This window comes from Perna viridis, chromosome 14 (genome assembly GCF_037379345.1).
Source record: "Perna viridis isolate PV_CMFRI_1.1 ecotype Kerala chromosome 14, ASM3737934v1, whole genome shotgun sequence".
NCBI lineage: Eukaryota > Metazoa > Mollusca > Bivalvia > Mytilida > Mytilidae > Perna > Perna viridis.
Genome location: NC_142458.1, coordinates 4,389,999 through 4,410,541, shown reverse-complemented (window position 1 = coordinate 4,410,541; position 20,543 = coordinate 4,389,999). Strand labels below are relative to the sequence as shown.

The 20,543-nt window shown below is 34.6% G+C and overlaps 1 protein-coding gene and 1 long non-coding RNA gene across 2 annotated transcripts; one reads left to right on the top strand and one right to left on the bottom strand.

Moving 5' to 3' along the window:
• Positions 1-1,986: 1,986 nt before the first annotated feature.
• Positions 1,987-9,657, bottom strand: LOC148597805 (glutathione S-transferase A-like). Its single transcript, XM_088560912.1, has 6 exons — positions 9,386-9,657; positions 5,530-5,595; positions 4,957-5,037; positions 4,747-4,827; positions 3,309-3,377; positions 1,987-3,033 (listed from the first exon to the last, which is right to left on the bottom strand). Exons 1-6 carry the CDS (start codon positions 9,545-9,547, stop codon positions 2,803-2,805), a joined length of 690 nt encoding a protein of 229 aa, XP_088417038.1. The 5' UTR covers positions 9,548-9,657; the 3' UTR covers positions 1,987-2,802.
• An 899-nt stretch (positions 9,658-10,556) lies between these two features.
• Positions 10,557-12,903, top strand: LOC148597804 (uncharacterized). The gene is made up of 3 exons (XR_015918705.1): positions 10,557-11,202; positions 11,745-11,890; positions 12,154-12,903. It is a non-coding gene; the product is annotated as an uncharacterized LOC148597804 (long non-coding RNA).
• The last annotated feature ends 7,640 nt before the right edge of the window (positions 12,904-20,543 follow it).

Below are 20,543 nucleotides of genomic sequence, written 5' to 3'. Positions count from 1 at the left end.
CTCGACCATGTCCATCTCAAAGAGATGGCATTACCGCAAGGGTTCTTGAGGCCCTTGAAGGCCCCAGAAGTTCTGAGGAAAAAACGGTAAAATCCCACATTCTTACCATTTTCTGGCACTTCAATTGCTGTTAGAAAAAACAAATTTCATGAGACTCATTTTGAATTTTAACTGATATATGAATATATTAAGGCTCTGACTGAACTAAATGTTGTCTTGTTGTTATGCACAATTTCAATGACTTTGATTACCTTTATCACGGGGCTCCAATGAGCTTTTTCAATTTTTCATCGATCCCTGTTTTCACCCATGGGTCGCCTGTAGCAGCGAACAAACAGGATGAAAAATATTAACCCACGGCAACAAACATGACGTGTCTTCAATGAACGGCGGCTCCGTCGAGGATAACCTCACGACAAAGGATAACATTACACTCAGGCCCAGCGAAATACACATACACATGCATTTTCAGACTACATTAACATTTTTAGACTATATAAGCAATTGCAGACTATCTTCGCAAAAAAAAGTCTAACAGAGGGACCAGACAATCCTGACTTGGGACAGGCGTAAAAAGTAAATGCAACAGTCAGACGGACTTACGCCGGCGAAACCAAAACGTGATTCGAAGCTCATACGAAAGAAGCATACAGCTTCCGTGTGATAAATATCTTTATCTCATTGATTATATCTGTATTAAGCAATGATGCATTCGTTACATTTCTCCGCCTAATGAATTTATGGAATGGGGTAAGCATACATTACATTTTTATTAGATCTATACTTGGTAGGTTAATTATAATGGTGAACTTTTTCCTATATCTATGTCATTACTATGCTTTTTACCGTCACTCAAAAAATTGAGACTTCAGTATATCAGGATAAGGTGGAGAAGAAAAAATCGTCTTCTTTTTGCCATTTTGAAATTTGTGCAATAAAAACTTGAGGAATGTAATTAAAGCACGAAACGTACGCAGATTGAAATCCTAAATTCCGGTTTAAAATGGATGAAAGACATTACATATGAAGTGTTTAGTAATTCAACAGGAATGGAAATTATTGGCTTAGAAAATATCATTATATCAGAGAAATAACAACTAAACCTGCATATAGGGAGCTACGCCCCTGACTTCATCACTGGGAAATGTTCAGTTATTTTCCAAAATTGAAGACAGTTATTAAAGCAGGAATTTGACATGAACCCGGCTGATATAAAGTTAGCAGAAGTGAGTTCATAAGTACCATATCCAATCGGATCCCCCGTTACGTGTGTCTGATCATCATGGTTTACGTTTTGTGCAACACGTGTGTCATTCTGGAGAGGAAGAGGTACCAAACTGTTTTCAGATTCATTTGATGATGATGTGGTTGGTGTAACAAGTTCGGCAATGGTATCGCTCATTGTTTTTTTTTTCTGCATAGTTGAGCAATCGCGATTGTAACAACGGACGGATGCCTCGTTTTTTGTGATGTTGACAAACAAAAAGTGGTTCCGTAAAAGGTGGGCGTGGCCTAAATAGCAAGTTAGTTTATACAATTGAAACAATGTTGATTTTTGTCAACAAACCAATCAAATGGCAGGATTCTCATCAAATTAAAATATATGTATATAAACTTAAGACGCACGTGTTTTCTCTTTCCTTTAATCTTGTCGCAATGCGTAAAATTTGTTTTTGTCAGATTGACAGACAAAGATATCACTTTGTAGTAAGGCCATTCTGAAAGCTTTCTATTACATTCCTGAATTCTCACATCTGAGACAACATAGATTTTCACATTCGAATGAACATATTTTGAAACAGTTTGATCAAGAGTCGACAACAAATTTTCACCATACAATACCCCACCCCAGTTACAACTCAACGCATCATCACCAATAGATAACTAAAACTCCATAAATCATCACCATACAATATAACCAAAGAAACACCACCATTAGATAACCAAGGTTCAACAAATCTTGAACATACAAAATTCAGACTTAACAAATGTCTGTATTAGTTTATTACAAAACAGTTTCCATAATACAATAACCACCAATATAGTTTATGAGAACTAAAAAAACATATAATAACATAGAAAATAATAGAATCACATACAACCTTACAAAAACATTAGTTATTCACATAGCAACAAATGTGGTTATCCTCACTAGCATCATCTAAAAATCATGATTGTTGGGTACAAATCATAATTGTTAGGTGAAAATCATGATTGTTAAGAGAAAATCATGATTGTCAGGTTTTAGGGTAATATATTTAAGCTAAGTAATCAACTTATTATCTCATTAACTTTATTACATGTAAATTTGACAAACTAAAATATATGGTATCAGTGATGTTGTTTACCTACCCGAACTGATGAAATATAGACTGTTCCGGTATCTGTCACCACAGTAGGAGACTCACTCAAATTCTAGCCAGTCCTGAATACAATTTTTCAATATACTTACTATATGGCTATATAAATGTTTGCTAAAATTAGTCAGCCCTGCCAAAAAATAACCAGTCTTGGGCTGGCGGGCAGGCTTCTAAATCTAACTCTGCTGTCACATGAACAAATTTATAGATAGTATTTTAACAATTTCAGAAATAATTCCTAAATTCGTTTTAAAAATACTTAACTGCTAAAGTTTTGTCAAAAGTGGTATTTTTTACTACTCTGTTTGATTTTTACAGCTCAATAATCATGTTGCAAAACTTAAGTTCAATAGTAAATCACTAAAGTACATTAAATCCCACGATAACAATACAAAATGTTTATACTACATTAATAATTTAGTAAAGATTAATATTCAGGCACTCAAAAAAGATCTTTCAAATGAGCCATATTGGCAGGTTGGGCATCTCCTTCTTTCCAATGTGGTGGCCATGTTGCCTGAACACTTGGACGAGCTTTACATCGCTCAAAGTATGCTTTCAGGTTTGGTACTTTATCAAAGTTAAGTGACATCCTGTAGCACCAACCGAGGAATGGTAGGAAGAAAACATCAGCCATGGTGAAATCTTGTCCTGCCAAATAGTCACTGCCACACTGAAATATAAAACATCAGCCATGGTGAAATCTTGTCCTGCCAAATAGTCACCGCCACAATGAACTATAAAACATCAAAAAAAAAAAAAAAAACACTGCCACTCTGAAACAAGAATTTATCAGTCATGGTGAAGTCTGGTCCTGCAAAATGTTACCAGAACTCACCTCACCCAAAGTAAAGATGTCAGTGTTACCAGAACTCACCTCATCCAATGTAAAGATATGTCAGTGTTACCAGAACTCACGTCACCCAAAGTAAAGATACCAGAACTCACCTCACCCAAGTATTTTTCCCAATTACTCAGTTCTTCTCTACATTTATCATTATTTTCTTTGATTTCAGCCTAAAAATACAAAGCATTCAATTCTCAACAACTTAAATCTTATCCTACAAATATAAACATCAAATCTTTATAGGAGATTAAAACAAAAAACTTCTTTGGTTAACTTTTTTTTTATAAAATCGCTATGAATGGCTAATTTTAAATAAGAAGGAAATGGTCCTAGAATTTTTTTAGATCAATGTTTGAAGATAAGGTGGTATTCAATTATTGATGAACAAAGTCATATCAATATTACTTCATATGGTATTAATTATCAGTCCATACAAAATTCAGACACTGCCTATGGTAAGGTGATTCATGATGTAGAAAAATCCATGGATCAGATAATGCATTTTTGGTCTACATGTACTATTTTTTATGACATTGTTCCTTTTTGTATTTAGATCTGTACTTTTGAGAAAACTACAGTTTAACTTCCCACTAAAATCAACCAAATCAAACCAGAGCAAGAATGATAACTCTTGCAAAGTGCTAATTTCAAGTCCAATCTAAATAAATTTTATCTAAAAAGAAAAAAGAAAAACTAAGACTGGTTATGTGATTTAAAACAGTTTGTGAACAAAAAATAAAACTGAGTTTGGTGGGTTCTTGACATGCATGAATCACCTCTGCCTGATTTTTATGAAGACTGCCACTTACAGAGATGATTTTATGAGGTTTAAAAATAAAGCGGAAATTGGCAAAATCAGAAGTAAATATACAGTAAAAAAAATTATTGTAACAGTAAAATTTGAAAAGCGGAATTCTTCTATAAGTGAAAAAAAATCATCCCTGTACTCAATTCAAATGCAAAAATATCAGAAAAATAAATTCTGATCTGGTACATACTCAAACTGCAATAGTCATAAGCATCAATCATTGATAAGACAGATCTGATGAACACAAATACATTCTACATTCTTGAAATGAAAAGGATCCTTAATATATATAATTACTGGTCTTGACCTTTTCCACAGTCTAAAGCTTTGTGTTTTATGTTTGTGGTATTTAGTGTATCACAAACAAGTGGGTTACCACCATGCGTAAGAATCACTTATCATTTTCAAGCACACATTGATCTATTCAAAAGGAAGCTGGTCAAGTTTGATAAGGAATCAATAAATCAAGATGATATCTCGAGATAATTTCAATGTTGTCCAGCACATCCATTGCATTAAAAAGATCTCTAAACACCTGTTCCCTCCGCAGAGCCTGTCTATGCTGGTGACGCACAAAATGTAAAGCGACAGCCATCTCAACTATAACAAGCATTCGCTAAATTTACGTGTGATTAACCCCCTCGCAAATAATGTTCGGGATGGACACTCAAACTGCATATAACGTTATTTGTGATTGTATTATGAAACGCCATTTCAACCCTGGATTTTACCTCTTTTCTATCTTCTTCCTTTGTTCTCCAGTAATAATACAGAACTCCTAACATAACCTTAGCTTGCATGTTCTCTGCTGCCTAAAAAGTCAACATTCAAAATCGTTATTGTTTGACAAATTTATAGATATACTTAAAACTTCACACAATATCATATTTACATGGATGGAAATTTTATAAGACAGAGTTATCTATCTTTGACTTACTCACCTCAAAGGCTTTCTGTAAGACTTTAGCTTTAGACTTTGGATCTGAGGGTATCAGCTGTTTACCTTGGGATGGATACATTGACTGTAATAAAATTTGTTATTACATATGTTTCATTAAACAACTGGATAAAAAATGTAAAGATCAGACAATGCTTTTACCAATCACAATGTTTAATCCTGTAATTTTTCTGTCCATTTTTAAGTTTCAATTCTTTACATACACACCTTAACATTTAGCAGGATATAACTTAAGGATGACATGTCTGTCTCTCTGTTTGCTCATCTGTCTCATGTATCTTTAACTCCTCCTAAAGTGCTTGATCAATTTTTACACAAATTCAAGGGAGTGATTATTTGTTAATGCTGTTGTGTACCTGCTATTTATTGTTTTAAAATTACTAAATTATACGGTAAACAGAAAGTAGACAGGCAAGGAACCAGAAAAGGATAGACACGATGTAAGTCATAATTTGCAGGAGTTGTTCCTATTACAGAATTATTGAACAAACAAAGCAAAACTCTTTTTTTAATTTCAGATTAATGAATGTTACCATGTTATAATTGGAATAAATACCTCAAGCCACATGCAAATAGCTGTAGATTCACACACAACATTATCTCCATCCTTAAATGTAGGTACCTGAAAAATACACAGAATAGTACAGTTTCAATTCATTTAAAGAGTAATCAAGGGAACCTAGATTCTAGCCGAAATCAAAAGAATATAATACAGGAACAAAGAAAGACCAGACATGAAAACAGACATACACAACAAAGAACATAACCAAAATAATACATACAAAGTAACAAAAGTAAATGAGCAACTTGGACTCAACTATAAACTGTAAGCTTCCTCTGCTTTTCTACAAACACCTGCTTTTGATTAAAGGAATCTTCTTGAAAATTAAGTAGACGAATATCTAGTCTATTTCAAACCATGTTCATGTTTATAGGTAATTTCAAGCAACTATATGTATTGTTAAGAATTTTCCCCCAGTTTCTGAGAAATAAGAAAAACAGAAACAATTGAATGAAAAAAGTTGCTGAATTAAAGTTGTCAGTTATAACTTGAAACAGTGCAGTTTCAACTATTTTTTAAAGGCTGATTGATGATTTATTCCATTTCGTCCATGGGTGGACATAGGGCGACTACAGTTTCTCTCCATTCGCTTCGGTTTTGGGCGATGGTGTTACAATTCTTCCACGTTAGTCCTACTCTCTTCAGTTCAGAGTTCAAACCCCTCCTCCAGGTGTTCTTTGGTCTTCCTCTTTTTCTTTGCCCTTGGGGATTCCAATCTAAAGCTTGCTTTGTAGTGTTTTTATTGTTCTTCCTTAAAGTATGACCAATCCATTTCCATTTTCGGGTTCGAATGGTGTTTTCTATTGGTTGTTGTTTTGTTCTTTGCCAGAGTTTCTTGTTTGTTATTTTTTCTGGCCATCTGATATTCAGTATATTTCTTAGGCATTTGTTAACAAAGACTTGTATAGATTTCATGGTGTTTTCTGTTTCTCTCCAGGTCTCGCAACCATATAACATTTTAAAGGCTATTTTCAGTCAAATTGTGTAATATTCTGAGAGCAGGATTTGAACCACAGGGGCTCATTAACGTAGACACTAGCTTCTTAGTTCTTTAAATGGTTAGTTCAAAAGGTAAATCAGTTAAAAACAAGCACAAGATATAAACATGCTTTCTGGATACGTTTGGCAACTATGAAACCAGGGTTAGGATAGCTAGTGAGCTCCTGGTCAGAGAGTAGTTCTTGCCTGAAAGTAATTCTCGCTGCACCACTCAATTTTGATCCTCTCCTGTCAGACAAGTTGAAGCCCAATTTTTACACAGAACTCTTAACAGATTGACAATATATTAACTTATATAAGGATAGACTAATATACAATTATGGCCCTCTGAGGAGGTGAATATCCAAAATTGTCAACCAGAACTAGGGTTATTTTCCTAAGGGCTTTAGCCCGAGGGGAATAACCTTAGTGAGGTTGACAATTTTGGATATTCGCCTAATTAGAGTGCTACAATTGTTTTATTATACCGAACAAACAAAGGACTGACAAAAAATGCATGGTATCGAATGTGCTAGGCCATCCATAAAAAAAATGTGTTAGGGTTATTCACCTGCTCTTGTATTTTGGATGGGTTATTCAATTATGGTATGAACTTTGGGGGTTATTCAACCTTTCTTGTGATTAAAACAAAATTATACAAAATAATCTATGTCACGAGATTATATTTCATCCAACAGAATTAATCCCTTATTATGTAAGGTATAATAATTGATATATAATGTTGTATTTTCTATCCTTTTTCTTCACATGAAATTCACTTGACTTTTTGCACATACAGGTACCACCCTTGAGGATAACTCACTAATACCATGCAACTAGTTTTGACACTTTGTGCTGCATTTTTAACACACTGAGACTATATATGAATTGAGGTATTATCTATCAATTTGGATTTGACTTGATTATGAAATGGATTAGTCTTCGGTAATTTTGTTACCCATATTTTATTGGTCATTACTGACCTGATGAAATTAATCATAAATTTTAACAGCGCGCACAATGGGACACAACTCATTGTGCCTAATTGACATATACATGTAGGTTTCAAGAGAGTTACTTCTCCTTATTCGTTATCCCTGTATTTATAGTAAGCATGTCTTGATGGAAGCATGGTTGTCAGTCTTCCACATATTTGTGTATTAATATGGTACTTGTGCACAATGAGTAATATACAGCTCCATGTTAGTCATATCTCATCCGATGAAAACAGACTGCCTGACTTACTGTCAAGATGGAATATGTCAGAAAGGTATTCTGAATAGTTCATTAGGAGTCGGAGAGATTGGGTGTTACGTTTTCAGAGCATCATGTTCAAGTCTTGTGTTTGGTAATATTGTTGACATGTAAGGTTATTATATACAGAAATTGAAGTTTAAAGTATGGAATATGACCTGTGTTATGATTTTTTTAAATCATTATTTGTTAAATTGTACGTATTATTTGACTTCCAGGCATTGAGTCTAGATGAGCTGTTATGCACAGGAGGTCTAACATGTCAAAGGGCAGCTTTTCGTCCAGGAGCCTTCTAAAACCTTAAGAGTTAGCTTAATGCCTACAACCTATTTTATGTGTATTATCGCTTCCAGCCTTTCCCTGCATATCAGATTTTTTTTTAGATACAAGTTTACGTTGTTTATAATCAGTGAGGAATTACTTGTTTGGATTTAAGACCTGGAGTCAATTACTTGCTTTGCCTGTGGAGCCTTTTGCTTCTACTGATTTGAAATTGTTAACTTTGAGAGGTCTGGGTTATAACAACCAGCATATGACTGTGTCTAAGTTACCTTTGTTACCTACCGATCTGTTTCGTATTGTTAATTTATTAGATATTTACGATCATCTTGATCGGCCTTTTTTGGGCACCAGATGTCTAAGACGAGTCAAGAGCATAGCAATTCCCTTCAGATATCGCTTTGTAAATCTATTGAACCTTTATTATGCTCTGTTCGTGCATATGATCACTTAGTTTCGTTGATTCCAGGAGGTCAGGACGACCCCATATTTGCCATTTCTGTCTGTGTTGAACTCGCGTTTTTAGGAGATGCTTGTTTTTGTTGATCTTGATAGAGCCTTGTATTCATTCCATTCACTTAGGCACGGGGTGCTGCATTAGCTGCTAAGGCAGGTATACCCGAGATTTTGTTTTAACACCAAGGGGACTGGCGTTCTCAACTTCTGATAGTTTTCCTATCTATATTAAACAGGCCAGTATGTCCCTATTAACCTTAACTATGAATTCCTTGATTCCCCGTTCATTTTCAGTTATTTATGTATTTGAATTTCTTTTGCATCCCATTTGTTGTATTCCATTTCTTTCCCTCGTTCTGTTTGGCGACTTTGTTTTGGATTTAGGTGCTTTCATGACCTTGCGTATTAATTGTATATTGTGTTATTTAGTTAATAATAAAGCACCAGTTTCACCAAACAGAATTAGTTGTCAATTGTGCACAATGGGACACAACTCATTGTGCCTAATTGACATTTACATGTAGGTTCCACGAAAGTTACTTCTCCTTATTCGTTATCCGGGTATTAATAGTAAGCATGTCTTGATGGAAGCATGGTTGTCAGTCTTCCACGTATTTGTGTATTTTTTTTCTTTCCTTCTAGTTTTTTATTTATTTATTTATTTTGTAAGTGTGTGTGCTCTTTTTATAGTCATTGTCTGTGTAGTTTGGATTTAGGTGCTTTCATGACATTGTGTATTAATTGTATGTTGTGTTATTTAGTTAATAATAAAGCACCAGTTTTGCCAAACAGAACTAGTTGCCAATTTGGTTAACATGTGTCTATTTGAAAGTCTGTCGAAAGAATACATATTATAGCTTAATAAATTCCGACAAATTCTTACCTGCCCCCTTGGATTAAGGGCCATAACTTCTGGTCCTTTGTGACCTTTCTCGCTAAAACTTATCTGTTTTGATTCATATTCAATGCCTTTCTCAGCCAACACAATCATTGGCTTCCAGCAAGGAATGCTTCCAGATCCCCAGTATAAAACTTTCCCGGACATTTTCTATTTGACTTGTTCAGACAACGCAGGTAGGCAAACTTTATATATATAGCACTATTACAGCGCAGCCGGTATCTTGTCCCTAACAAAGTTCTAAATATCAAACTTCCGGGGGTGTGTCCTAAAGAAACCGTAAAGTGTAAAACGAAAACAAAATGAAACGAATTGTGAAACATCTGGGAAATCATGGAAAACACAGACAGATCGCAGATACTGATAATGGCTGACTCAAAACTACAAAGATAACGTCGTGGCAACGTAACGTAACAGTGAATGTATAAAAGTATGTGACGGAATTTCCCGGAAAACATTCCTCCTTAACTTTAACAAAAGTATAAAACTGTGAAATGAAATAAATGAAAGTTAAATATAACATTAAGATAACACAACACTTCTTCAGTTACCAACATGCTAGAAGATCTAAAATGGCCAACACTATAAAAAAAAAAAATAGAAGAACGTAGGAGGAGAGCTAGACTCGTACTAATGTACAAACTGGCAAATGGTCTGGTGAAAATCGACGCGACCAACAGATTGAGCAGTCCAGTAAGACTCAGTCGAAATATGGGCCTACACTCCTACCAATTACCATCATGCAACACAGTACTGAGGAAAGAGTCACTCTACCCAAGAATCATCCGGGACTGGAATGCTCTGCCCACTGACATTGCCTCTGCCAAGAGTCTGGAATCTTTCAAGGCTCATTTACTTGATTAAATTAATCAAGTTGTTTTTACTTGCACAGTTAATTGTACAGCACACTTTGTTAATTTTTCTTTTAATGGCTACAAAGTAAAATAGGGCATTGCGCACTAAAAGTGACAGTATCATCAGTAATTGATGGCGGTCGCGAACTGGTACAAGTAGAAGTAGAAACACAGTGTTTGTTGTATATGACCTGACAGCCCATGAAAGTCTCTAAAATACTAGTTCATGAATCTCAATTTATAAATCTACCATCTATCATTTCAAAACAGTTGGTACACGTACAGAGTCCGAATTTCCTCTGACCCTGATTCCGTCATGCACAGATGGTCACGTGAGATCAACCAACACCGCCTTCTTTGTGTGTCTAAACAAGCGTGTGTACTGGAACAACATGGGCTATAAGGCGACTAAATAGTGCTCAGAACCCTAACCAGGGGCTAGGCGCTCTGCCCACAGAGCAACTGGGATGTGTGCCCCAGGTGGTGGAATGGGGTACCCCAGGCGTGTTACATGCTGGAGTTGTCAGGCTATAATACGGAAAACCTGACCGCAAACCATAGTGGTGCACCGTGTTGAGAAAGATGCCACGTTCCTCGCACGTTTAAGAACCCTGTGGTATTCGATAGGAGTAGGAACCTTTACGCTCCGGCACAGGAGGCTAAATTGCCCGACCTTACCCATCCCCTTTTTTCCAGTGGCAGTCAAACTTTGTCGACCCTATTATCCTTGTGACCCATCCTTTTTTTTTCATTTCATGTTCATTGTCTGAATATAGCTGAAATATTGCTGCTCGGACGTTAAACCCCAACAAACAAACAATGGAACAACATGGGCTCGATAAGTCTGAAGTGGGACACTGGTAGATTTGGAATCGAGGTGGTAAATGAAAGAGGTCGTCGTATATTTGATGGACGCAAATTTCAATGTGACTTTTAACAGTAGTTTTAGTAAGTTTCAATTAATTTTTCATTAATTTTATCTCTTGTCCCCTGCACTTTGTAATTCCGTTCCCGCAATTTTATTCCCAAAAATTGAACCAAATTATGCCACATGCATTTTTTTTGGAAAAAACAACTCCATCAAAATGGTGGCTGATGTCTTTATATTTTTCATTCCATTAGCGCACCACACCAGCCTATTTATACCCCACTGGACATATATATCTTATCAACGAACAGGTGCAGAAACTAGGAGTCATAAGATTTCTTCATATGAAATTTATGAAGGCATAACACAAAATGGATGGTGTATGTGTTTGTCATTGAGTTAAAAATAATCTTGATTTTTTTTCAGTGTAACTATGAACAAATGAATTATGAATGGGGAAAAAAGTGAGTGTCTTGTCAAAAATGCAATATATTCATGTATTGGAAATGCTATGTGAAATCAATGAATGATTCAAGTCCATAAACAGTTTTGTTTAATTGTGTACATTTAGCATGATCACTGGAAAACTGACAACTTTTCAATTAACTGATTTTTGCTTCAGGTATCAAAGAAGGTTGTGCTACCATTCTCCTGGCATCACCAGAATATGTGATTAAAAAGCATTAGAGAGAAATCCTGTTAGAAACATATTCTGAAAAAAAATATATGTTTAGTTGCATATGATGAGGAACACTGCATATCAGAATGGTATGTTGTATATAGTGACAAAAAGAAATGTATGCAGTACAGTTAGAAATCTACAATTACAACATGTAACATTACTAGCAAATTTGTGTATATTTTAATAGAAGCAAACCCACAGTGTACTGGTAGCTGCCTCCCATGTGTAATAACTTCTGTTTTACAAGAAAAGGGGCATTTTTTCTAAAGGGATACTGTTTGAGTTGGCACACATTGTATATTTATTTTTTTTTTACAATACACAATAAAAACCATATTTAATTTTACAGGTGATTAGATTTTAGAGAGGACCATAGAAAAGTATTCAAAGTAAAATAGATTCCACAATTCTCAATCTAACTGCAAGTTCAACCAAAGACAAAAGGACATATCTGTTGTATTGGAGCAAAGTGAGGCATCTGATGTGTCAGTTTTATCGAACAATTAAAAGTTATATATACATGTACATGTACATTTGTATATCTGCAAATTGAAACAACTAATATTTGTGTTGGCTCTCAAATCCTAAAATCACAATGTTTTTTGTACAGAATGATGTTTTGGCATTGATGCACAAAAATGATTTGTAAAATGGACCATGTCTTATGTTTTATTATTCTTTGTTCAATCTCTGAAGCATTGACCTTTTTATTAGCAAGGGGCAAGTAATCTTTTAAAAACGTTCCAAATTCCTGAAAGGAATATTTTACTCCTCCATTGAAAAGTAGAATAATAATGATTCTATGTTTCCCAAATTACTAAACATGGCATTTTTTTTTTCAAAATGAAATATTGATTTCAGTTGCTTCTGAATTAAAACTAAATGTTTGTGCTTGTGGAACATAAATTTCTTATCTGACATCAAATCCCTGCCCCCTAAATCCTACAAGAATATTGTCACTGGAAGATTTAACTAAATTTACTAGTGTATAAACCTGTTTTATTTATGATGCATGCACATAGTAATAGAGACAAGTGCAACATTTTGTTTAAACATGTAGGTACTCCAGTAAATTCCAAATAAACTTTTAATCAACTAATGTGAATGTTATAACTTTCACCATAACATACATAGGTGAAGAAAACTCCTCAGCAATTAAACAAATTGAAAGCGAATGCGAAACTCTACAATACAAGAATGTGTCCAACTTAAAATAAAAAGCTTTGCCAAATGCAGCATGATTCAACCACAGTCAATTAAACTCTGCAAGTGTGGACACAATATTAGTTATTGATGCACTTAACATAGAGTCTTACAGTTCATTATGGACACAACAAATCATTTGGACACAATATTGCACATTTTGAAATTCAATACAAGTATAAAGGTCTGCTTTAGAGTGCTTTCATGGAACACTTTGTACTTCATTATCTCAAAAAAATATGATTTGTTAGGGCGTGGCTTCCTTTATAATTTGAAAACTATAAAAGATATTTGAAATCTAATTGAAAAACGCAGGCAAGGATTTTGATGTGACATCTACAAATTTTTTTCAAACCATACCAGAAATAAACAAGTATTTTTCCCCTTTATTTCTTGAATCAAGGGGAAAAATACTTGTTTAGGGCCCCTTATTCTTACTTGGCATAAGTCACAACCCAAACAATCAATCCAAGTCTGTTTATTGTGGTATAAAATATTGTGAAGCAATATCATAGTCATTGCTATACTTTTATTAGAGTTGTATTGTTAATTCAATGAATTTCTTGTTTTAGGACCCATTTATGCCCCTAATTCTAACCCTCAAAATCTATACCAACCTTCCTGTTGTAGTTTGCATCCTTGTTTTAAAATTTTAAAGATCAACCAACTAATACTCAAATTTCCACAAAAAACCAAGTGTCTCCAGATGACCGCAACAAATCCAAACCAATATGCGAGTGAACAATTTTTGGGGTTGTATAAATATTTGAGATAATTTGGACTCAGACCCGTGAATACATGTAGATATCTTTTATTGTGACCAAAGAGTATAATTTGGAATTTATGTCCTCATCCATGGTAACTTGTTAGGACTTACATGTAGTCAACAGAACCACACTGGTATTCAGTTGTAAGAATCAACCATACATTCATATGAGGTAGTACATATATGTATTACTGATAATTTTTTATAAAATGCAGAGATACGGCTGTTTTTTTTTCTGAAAATAATATAAATCTTTAACTTAGATCAAATTTCCTCTGAAAATGTGACCCTCTTTTTATTTGGATATCCCAACTCAACATACTCATAACTAATTAAAAAAAAGGAGAGTTGCAGGATCAGAGGAAATTTGAATGGTCTTCAGGTAGTTGCAAGTAATACATTTTTGTGTAGAAAGTCAGACATGAACATAATGAAACAAAAAAGCAGAGATGTTTGGTAGTGAAAGAAAAAAAAATTTCACAAGCTTAATATAATTGGGTTCCCTAAGCCCTCTCTTTCCCATAGAATCTAAACAAAAAAAACAAGAAACAGGTATACAGACATCCAGTTCGTCACAAGTTACACTCCCAGTTAAAATCTCACATTGAAATAACATTATGTTAAACTTCAATATATTAAGAATCTAAGCAATTGAAGATTAAAATAAGTGCAAAACATGATGCTATTTAAAAATATGAAGCAATTTAAAATCCAGTAGAAAATGTGTATGATTGCCTTCTGTCCCCCCCCCCACACACATACCCCAATACATTTCCAATATTTTAATAACCTGCCCGAAAATTGAGTTTAAACTGCTGAATTAGGATGGGGTGCCACATGTAATATTTTACACATCTAAAAAATTCACTGTTCAACAAAAAGTAATGCAGCCAATTGTAAATTGTAAATTGGATCCAACTACGTGTTTTCATAAGTTGTTCCAGTACACGCGCTTGTTTAGACACACAAAGAAGGCGGTGTTTCAAAGTTCGAAATCGAAAGTAAGTGGCTACTGACCCTGGGTTAAGGCTTTCAAACTTCTTTTTACCGAGATTTGATGACAAATATCCGATAAAACTTACCGCTGAATCTCCAACTTTTTGTACGGCGCATCGTTCTGACCCCAACCCGACATATCAATATCCAAATAAAAAAGAGGGTTGCAGGGTCAGAGGAAATTCGAACTAACACGTACAATGTATGTCTCTTTTATCTTGCCATACTCTATCCAACCATGTCCCTCACCCGCGCCTGTCTTGCGGGGGCCCATAATCTTTTTACATCTTTACACGTTGTATTCTCTTCACTTTGTTTTCTTCTGTCGCAAGTTATTCGCTTCACGCAATATTCAACTCTTTGTACTTTCATATTTCATTTTGCACTTATCTTTCTATTTCTGTCTTGTGATTTATGTTCGTAATGTTTGCTTGTATATCTCTTATATGGTATTGTATACAACGTTGCCTGTGGTTTCTCTATTTGAACATTAGTTGTTGAAGATTTGACTTTCGTGTCATTTCTTTGCTTTTGTTTATTGTATTCATTCACTGGTTTTTTAGCATTAGGTGTCCTTAAGTAGTTACGCTTTAATTCTTAACGATCCGTCTGATTTAATTTGTAGCATCCCTAATTACATCAGTGTTGACTTGCTGATCAAAGGCGCTTTAACAAAACAAAATGCGCTACATATCCACGTGTCTGATTCCTCACTAAATTCTTCTTTCACTCTCATGAATCCATTTAATGTACTTAATTTTACCCTACTTTTCTGCAATACCGGATTGCTGCATGTTCTCTGTTGAAACTGCGCAAGTCGATATTCGTCCATTAAATTTACGTCGGATCCACTATCCGGCTCTATCATCATGTTTATATCGTCTAGTCTAACTTTAACGATTCTATCCGCATCTCTACTGTTCACATCGCTAATTTTACACACTTTCTTCAGATGCTTGGCGGTTTCAAAGAAATTATCCTCATCATCACTATCTGTAGATGAATAATTTGTTTTGCTATATCTGTTTTCTGACATTTTCTTAATATCTCAGTGCTTCTTTCCTTCTCTGCACATGGATGCGAAATGATTTAATTGTCCACAGTTTCTACAGTCATAAGCAGGACATCTACTTCCATGGCGAAATCCACAATTTTAACATATCGGTAACATTTCATCTGTTCTACTCTCCGGTCTATCTTGTTTCCAATTTTTGCTCTTTACTTTGAACACTTCATTTGATTCTGTTCTCATTTCTTTCATCTGTAAATCTGTGTCTTGAATTTGCATTGCTTCATCAATAAATCGGTCTAAGTCCCAGCCTTTACTTATTGTTTTTCTAATTAACTCACGGTTCTCTATACTCTGAATACACTGTTCAAGTATACTTTCTTCTGTTGTATCTCCGAATTCACAGTCTGGTGCTCTCTCTCTCTCTCTCTCTGAGTCTCGACACATAACATCCAATTGTTTCAGCTCTCTCCGGTTTCATCTTCGAAAAAAACGTATCTCGAGTGATGCTTATTTTTTTTTTTCGGAAGTAAGTACTTCTTTGCAGCTTGTTTCTTAGTACACTATATTCATCAATTTCTTCTGCTGGTTCATTTTTCAGACTTTTTTCCAAACGTGTAATTTCATTTCCTCCATAAATTAGTATTGCATCTTTCTTATCTTCAGCCTGTGTTATTCTATTTTTTTGCGAATATAGTCTTTAATTCCTTATATAGTCTGAAAATGTTAATGTAGTCTGAAAATGCATGTGTATTTCGCTGGGCCTGAGTGTAATGTTATCCTTTGTCGTGAGGTTATCCTCGACGGAGCCGCCGTTCATTGAAGACACGTCATGTTTGTTGCCGTGGGTTAATATTTTTCATCCTGTTTGTTCGCTGCTACAGGCGACCCATGGGTGAAAAAAAGGGATCGATGAAAAATTGAAAAAGCTCATTGGAGCCTCGTGATAAAGGTAGCCAAAGTCATTGAAATTGTGGATAACAACAAGACAACATTTAGTTCAGTCAGAGCCTTAATATACTCATATATCATTTAAAATTCCAAATGAGTCTCATGAAATTTGTTTTTTCTAACAGCAATTGAAGTGCCAGAAAATGGTATAAATGTGGGATTTTACCGTTTTTTTCCCCAGAGCTTCTGGGGCCTTCAAGGGCCTCAAGAACCCCTGCCGTAATGCTGTCTCTTTGAGATGGACATGGTCGAGATGCGACCCTGATGATTTGTTTTGAGTACACATCCTTTCGACCTAGCTACGCCCCTGCAGTAGTTTCACTGTTGGTCCAAGCAATTGTAGAAATTTGAATCACAAATTTACAAACGGACAGGGAATAAGAAAAACACATTGTGAGAATAAAAATCAGTGATTGCCTGTTTAATTCTAAAATTTTCTCTGGTATGGACATAAAGTAACTTGCTGCATTACGTTTTTTTCAAACGTACGCAAATTAGCAGAAGTAATTCAGCGCGCGCTGTACATGCGTGTTCTTTTATTCGTGATCGATTTCACATGTATGGTAAAAACAGGTCTGTTGGTGATAACTTGCATCTCCATTTTGGTGTTGCTGGTTAACGACAGTTGAATGAGCTAGTATAATCTACATAAAAAATCCTGGTTACACGTTTTCAAAACTTCAACTAAACTCTTCTCAAATTGAATAATCTAATTTATATATTTTTTTATCATTTGTCGATAACACAAAGAAATAATAACATAAAGCAATTACGAAAGAAGGGTTCAAGTTGGAAAACAATGAATAATGAATTCGTAAATTTTGATTTCTCCTGAATTTTCATTTAACTGGTATCTAAAATCAAGAATGTTTTACAGATCTGTCCATTCTTTTGATTTGCGCTAAAATCTTGGACCCCTTGATAACTCTTACAGAATGTTGTCTGGTATCTCTCTTATTTATTGTAAAATAATACAAAAATGGTAGGAAATTAAATGTATTTTGCAGCTTCTCATCTATTGGTTAATAATTATGAATTTCTGACTAAAAGGACTAAGTACTACAGAAAGGAGAAATTACCTACAAAAGTCGGTTCTGGTTTTGATATACGGTTATATGTTTGACATATCTGTAATGGTATTCTTGAGACAAATATCGACCAATATTTTGAAATGTGGACAAATGTTGATACATTTTACGTTTTTTTGTCATGAAATAGTGCACAGGGAATATACATTACGTGCTGTTTATTTTAATTTGTCAAATATAATTAAAAAATCGAGAAACACTGATTTAAAGTTTATAAACTGTGTTGCATGGTGATGAATCACTCTATCAACCATATTAATTGATTAAAATCATTGAAAATGTATTAGAGAAACCATAGATGTAGACCGTTTCATTTATCTATACAACATCAATGTTCATTACAAAACATCTTTTAAATAAATTGACTTTACTGTCTGAGAACGTGGAAGTTTTTGAAAGATTGATCGATCAAATATGTTGTAGTACATTTGAAATGCCACTTTAGTTTGTTTTTCTTTAAAAAAAAAATGCTTAAGCTAATAAAAAAGTTCACACAACCTGTATGACAACTTTTAGACTGGATATCAAACAACGCTTCAAGCTGGAACTTCAAACTGTACTACCAAGGCTCTTTCGAAACTATTAATTTCCATACTCACAGCTGTCAAAGTGGGTCTTCAGTCTAACCACGACATTTGCTACTCCTGTAGTGGTATCAATTCAATATGGACCCTGAAAAATTTGGAAGATCTTCTGGAAACCCTGGAATAATTATCAAAATATAATAGCATCAAAACCTAAGGTTTTCAACTCTTTATACATTATTCCCCATACTCAGATGAAAACCCGACTCAAAAACATGCGTGGTTGTTACTAAAAAAGCAAAACGATGTTCCTTCTTTTAGATCAGATCAGCTATTAAGTCAGCCTCATAAGAGTGAAGGAATAGGTCAGCAAGTAGAGGACACGTTCTTTTACCATTGGATTGTCTACCGTTTGTCGAAAAACGCGTCCACCACACTGGACAAATATATGGTCGATAAAAAATTCCAGCATGATTTTGAAAACATCTTCTTCGGTACATTTGGAAGATGATTCGGAATTATTTTTTACAGATAATGAGAAATCTCTACCAAGAACGACATATTTGTATTTAGGTGTACCGCCTTTTTGGAATAACAACGATATATAACGTTTTTGAGTCGGGATTTAACTGAGTATTGGAAACTGCGGTATAAAGAGTTGAAAAATCAAAGGAATATATTCCTTTGATTTCCACTTGAATCTTATTTCTATTGATTTCTCTTTGCATTCCCATAATATAACATAAACAAGTTCCGTGACTGTTCATTTGAAAAATGAAAAATGGAACAAGCTTAAACTAAAATTTGACTCTATAGAAAACGAAACGTCAGTTGTCATTAATAAGATGGATTTGACCAAAATAGTAAAGTTGATATTTTCCACAAGTGGGACTTTTGAATTTGGCCGCATCAATAGACTCCAACTGTTAATGTTTCTTATGAAGTCGACCATCTCAGAAAAAAAAATTGTAAACCTTAGTTTTCAGGGTAGCTACATTCAATGATATGTCAATGTAACGAGAATAGGTATGGTGTATATATCAAAAAGACAACAACCTCACCGGGATGAAAATGTCAGTCCAAGGCCACCAATTGGCCTTCAATGAACTACGAGGAAACCCTCATACCACCAGGCAAGTTGCAGCTGGCCCCAAAATAACATTAACATTAAACATATTTATGACAGTATTAAAACTGTAATATTAAATAATCATTTGTTCCCCTTTCTTCAGATAAAGGATAGTCTAGCCACAAGATTGGAGTCATCACTACAGAAGTTTTATTGTCTTCATCATGAACTCGTGGATCGTTACGGTGTATCCATTAGCACCATGAAAACTGATTTGTTCAACGTGTCATAATTTCCATTTCCTCGGTTGATGTTTCTAGAAATGTAGATGACGCTTACGCTACTGGTGCACCTGGTCTATTTTCACAGTTTTCAGTGGAGTTCGAGTTGCTCATTTACTTTTGTACTTTGTATGTATTATTTTGGTTATTTTATGTTTCTGTTGTGTGTCAATATTACATGGTAAAATGATAATGAAGCAACTGCGAACTAGAAACAGACTTGAAGAGGATTTTTACATGTTGAACAGACTTGCCTGGCCTGTACGTTGTTATTTACCCAAATTTGCCGAAGGACAAATATTCATACCCGGCTTAAAGATTGAGGCATCATTCCTATGTATTAAACAATGGGCTACAATGTTATAGCTACTTTGACATACTTGTATAAGAAAAATCGGTACACAAAATTTATGTTGTTCGTGGGGAAGGGTATACTTAAACAAAAAATGACTATATCATTTTACATACCAATTAATGCAAGGGAAACCAAGGAAAAATGATTTGATCATTAATCAAAAAGAACATAATTCATGCAGGGACAACAACCAGACAACGTAAATGAACACACGTAACAAAGAATATAAAGTAACTAAACTAAAACGCACATAGAAACAAAAGCAAACTAGTATAACATGCATTTAAAAAATATGTTCATAATAAACAACAATATGGACATAATCAAACAACACACAATGTTTTCCGGCATAGCACCACTGTTTTAAAATGCAATTTTTCTTTCATGATGTACTTCATATTTGAGGCCAATGTCCTTTCAATCTATGTTTAGGACCGTTGTACTCTGATTATCAGTCATCAACCGTAAAAATCAATTCTAAAGCTGTTACTTTTTAT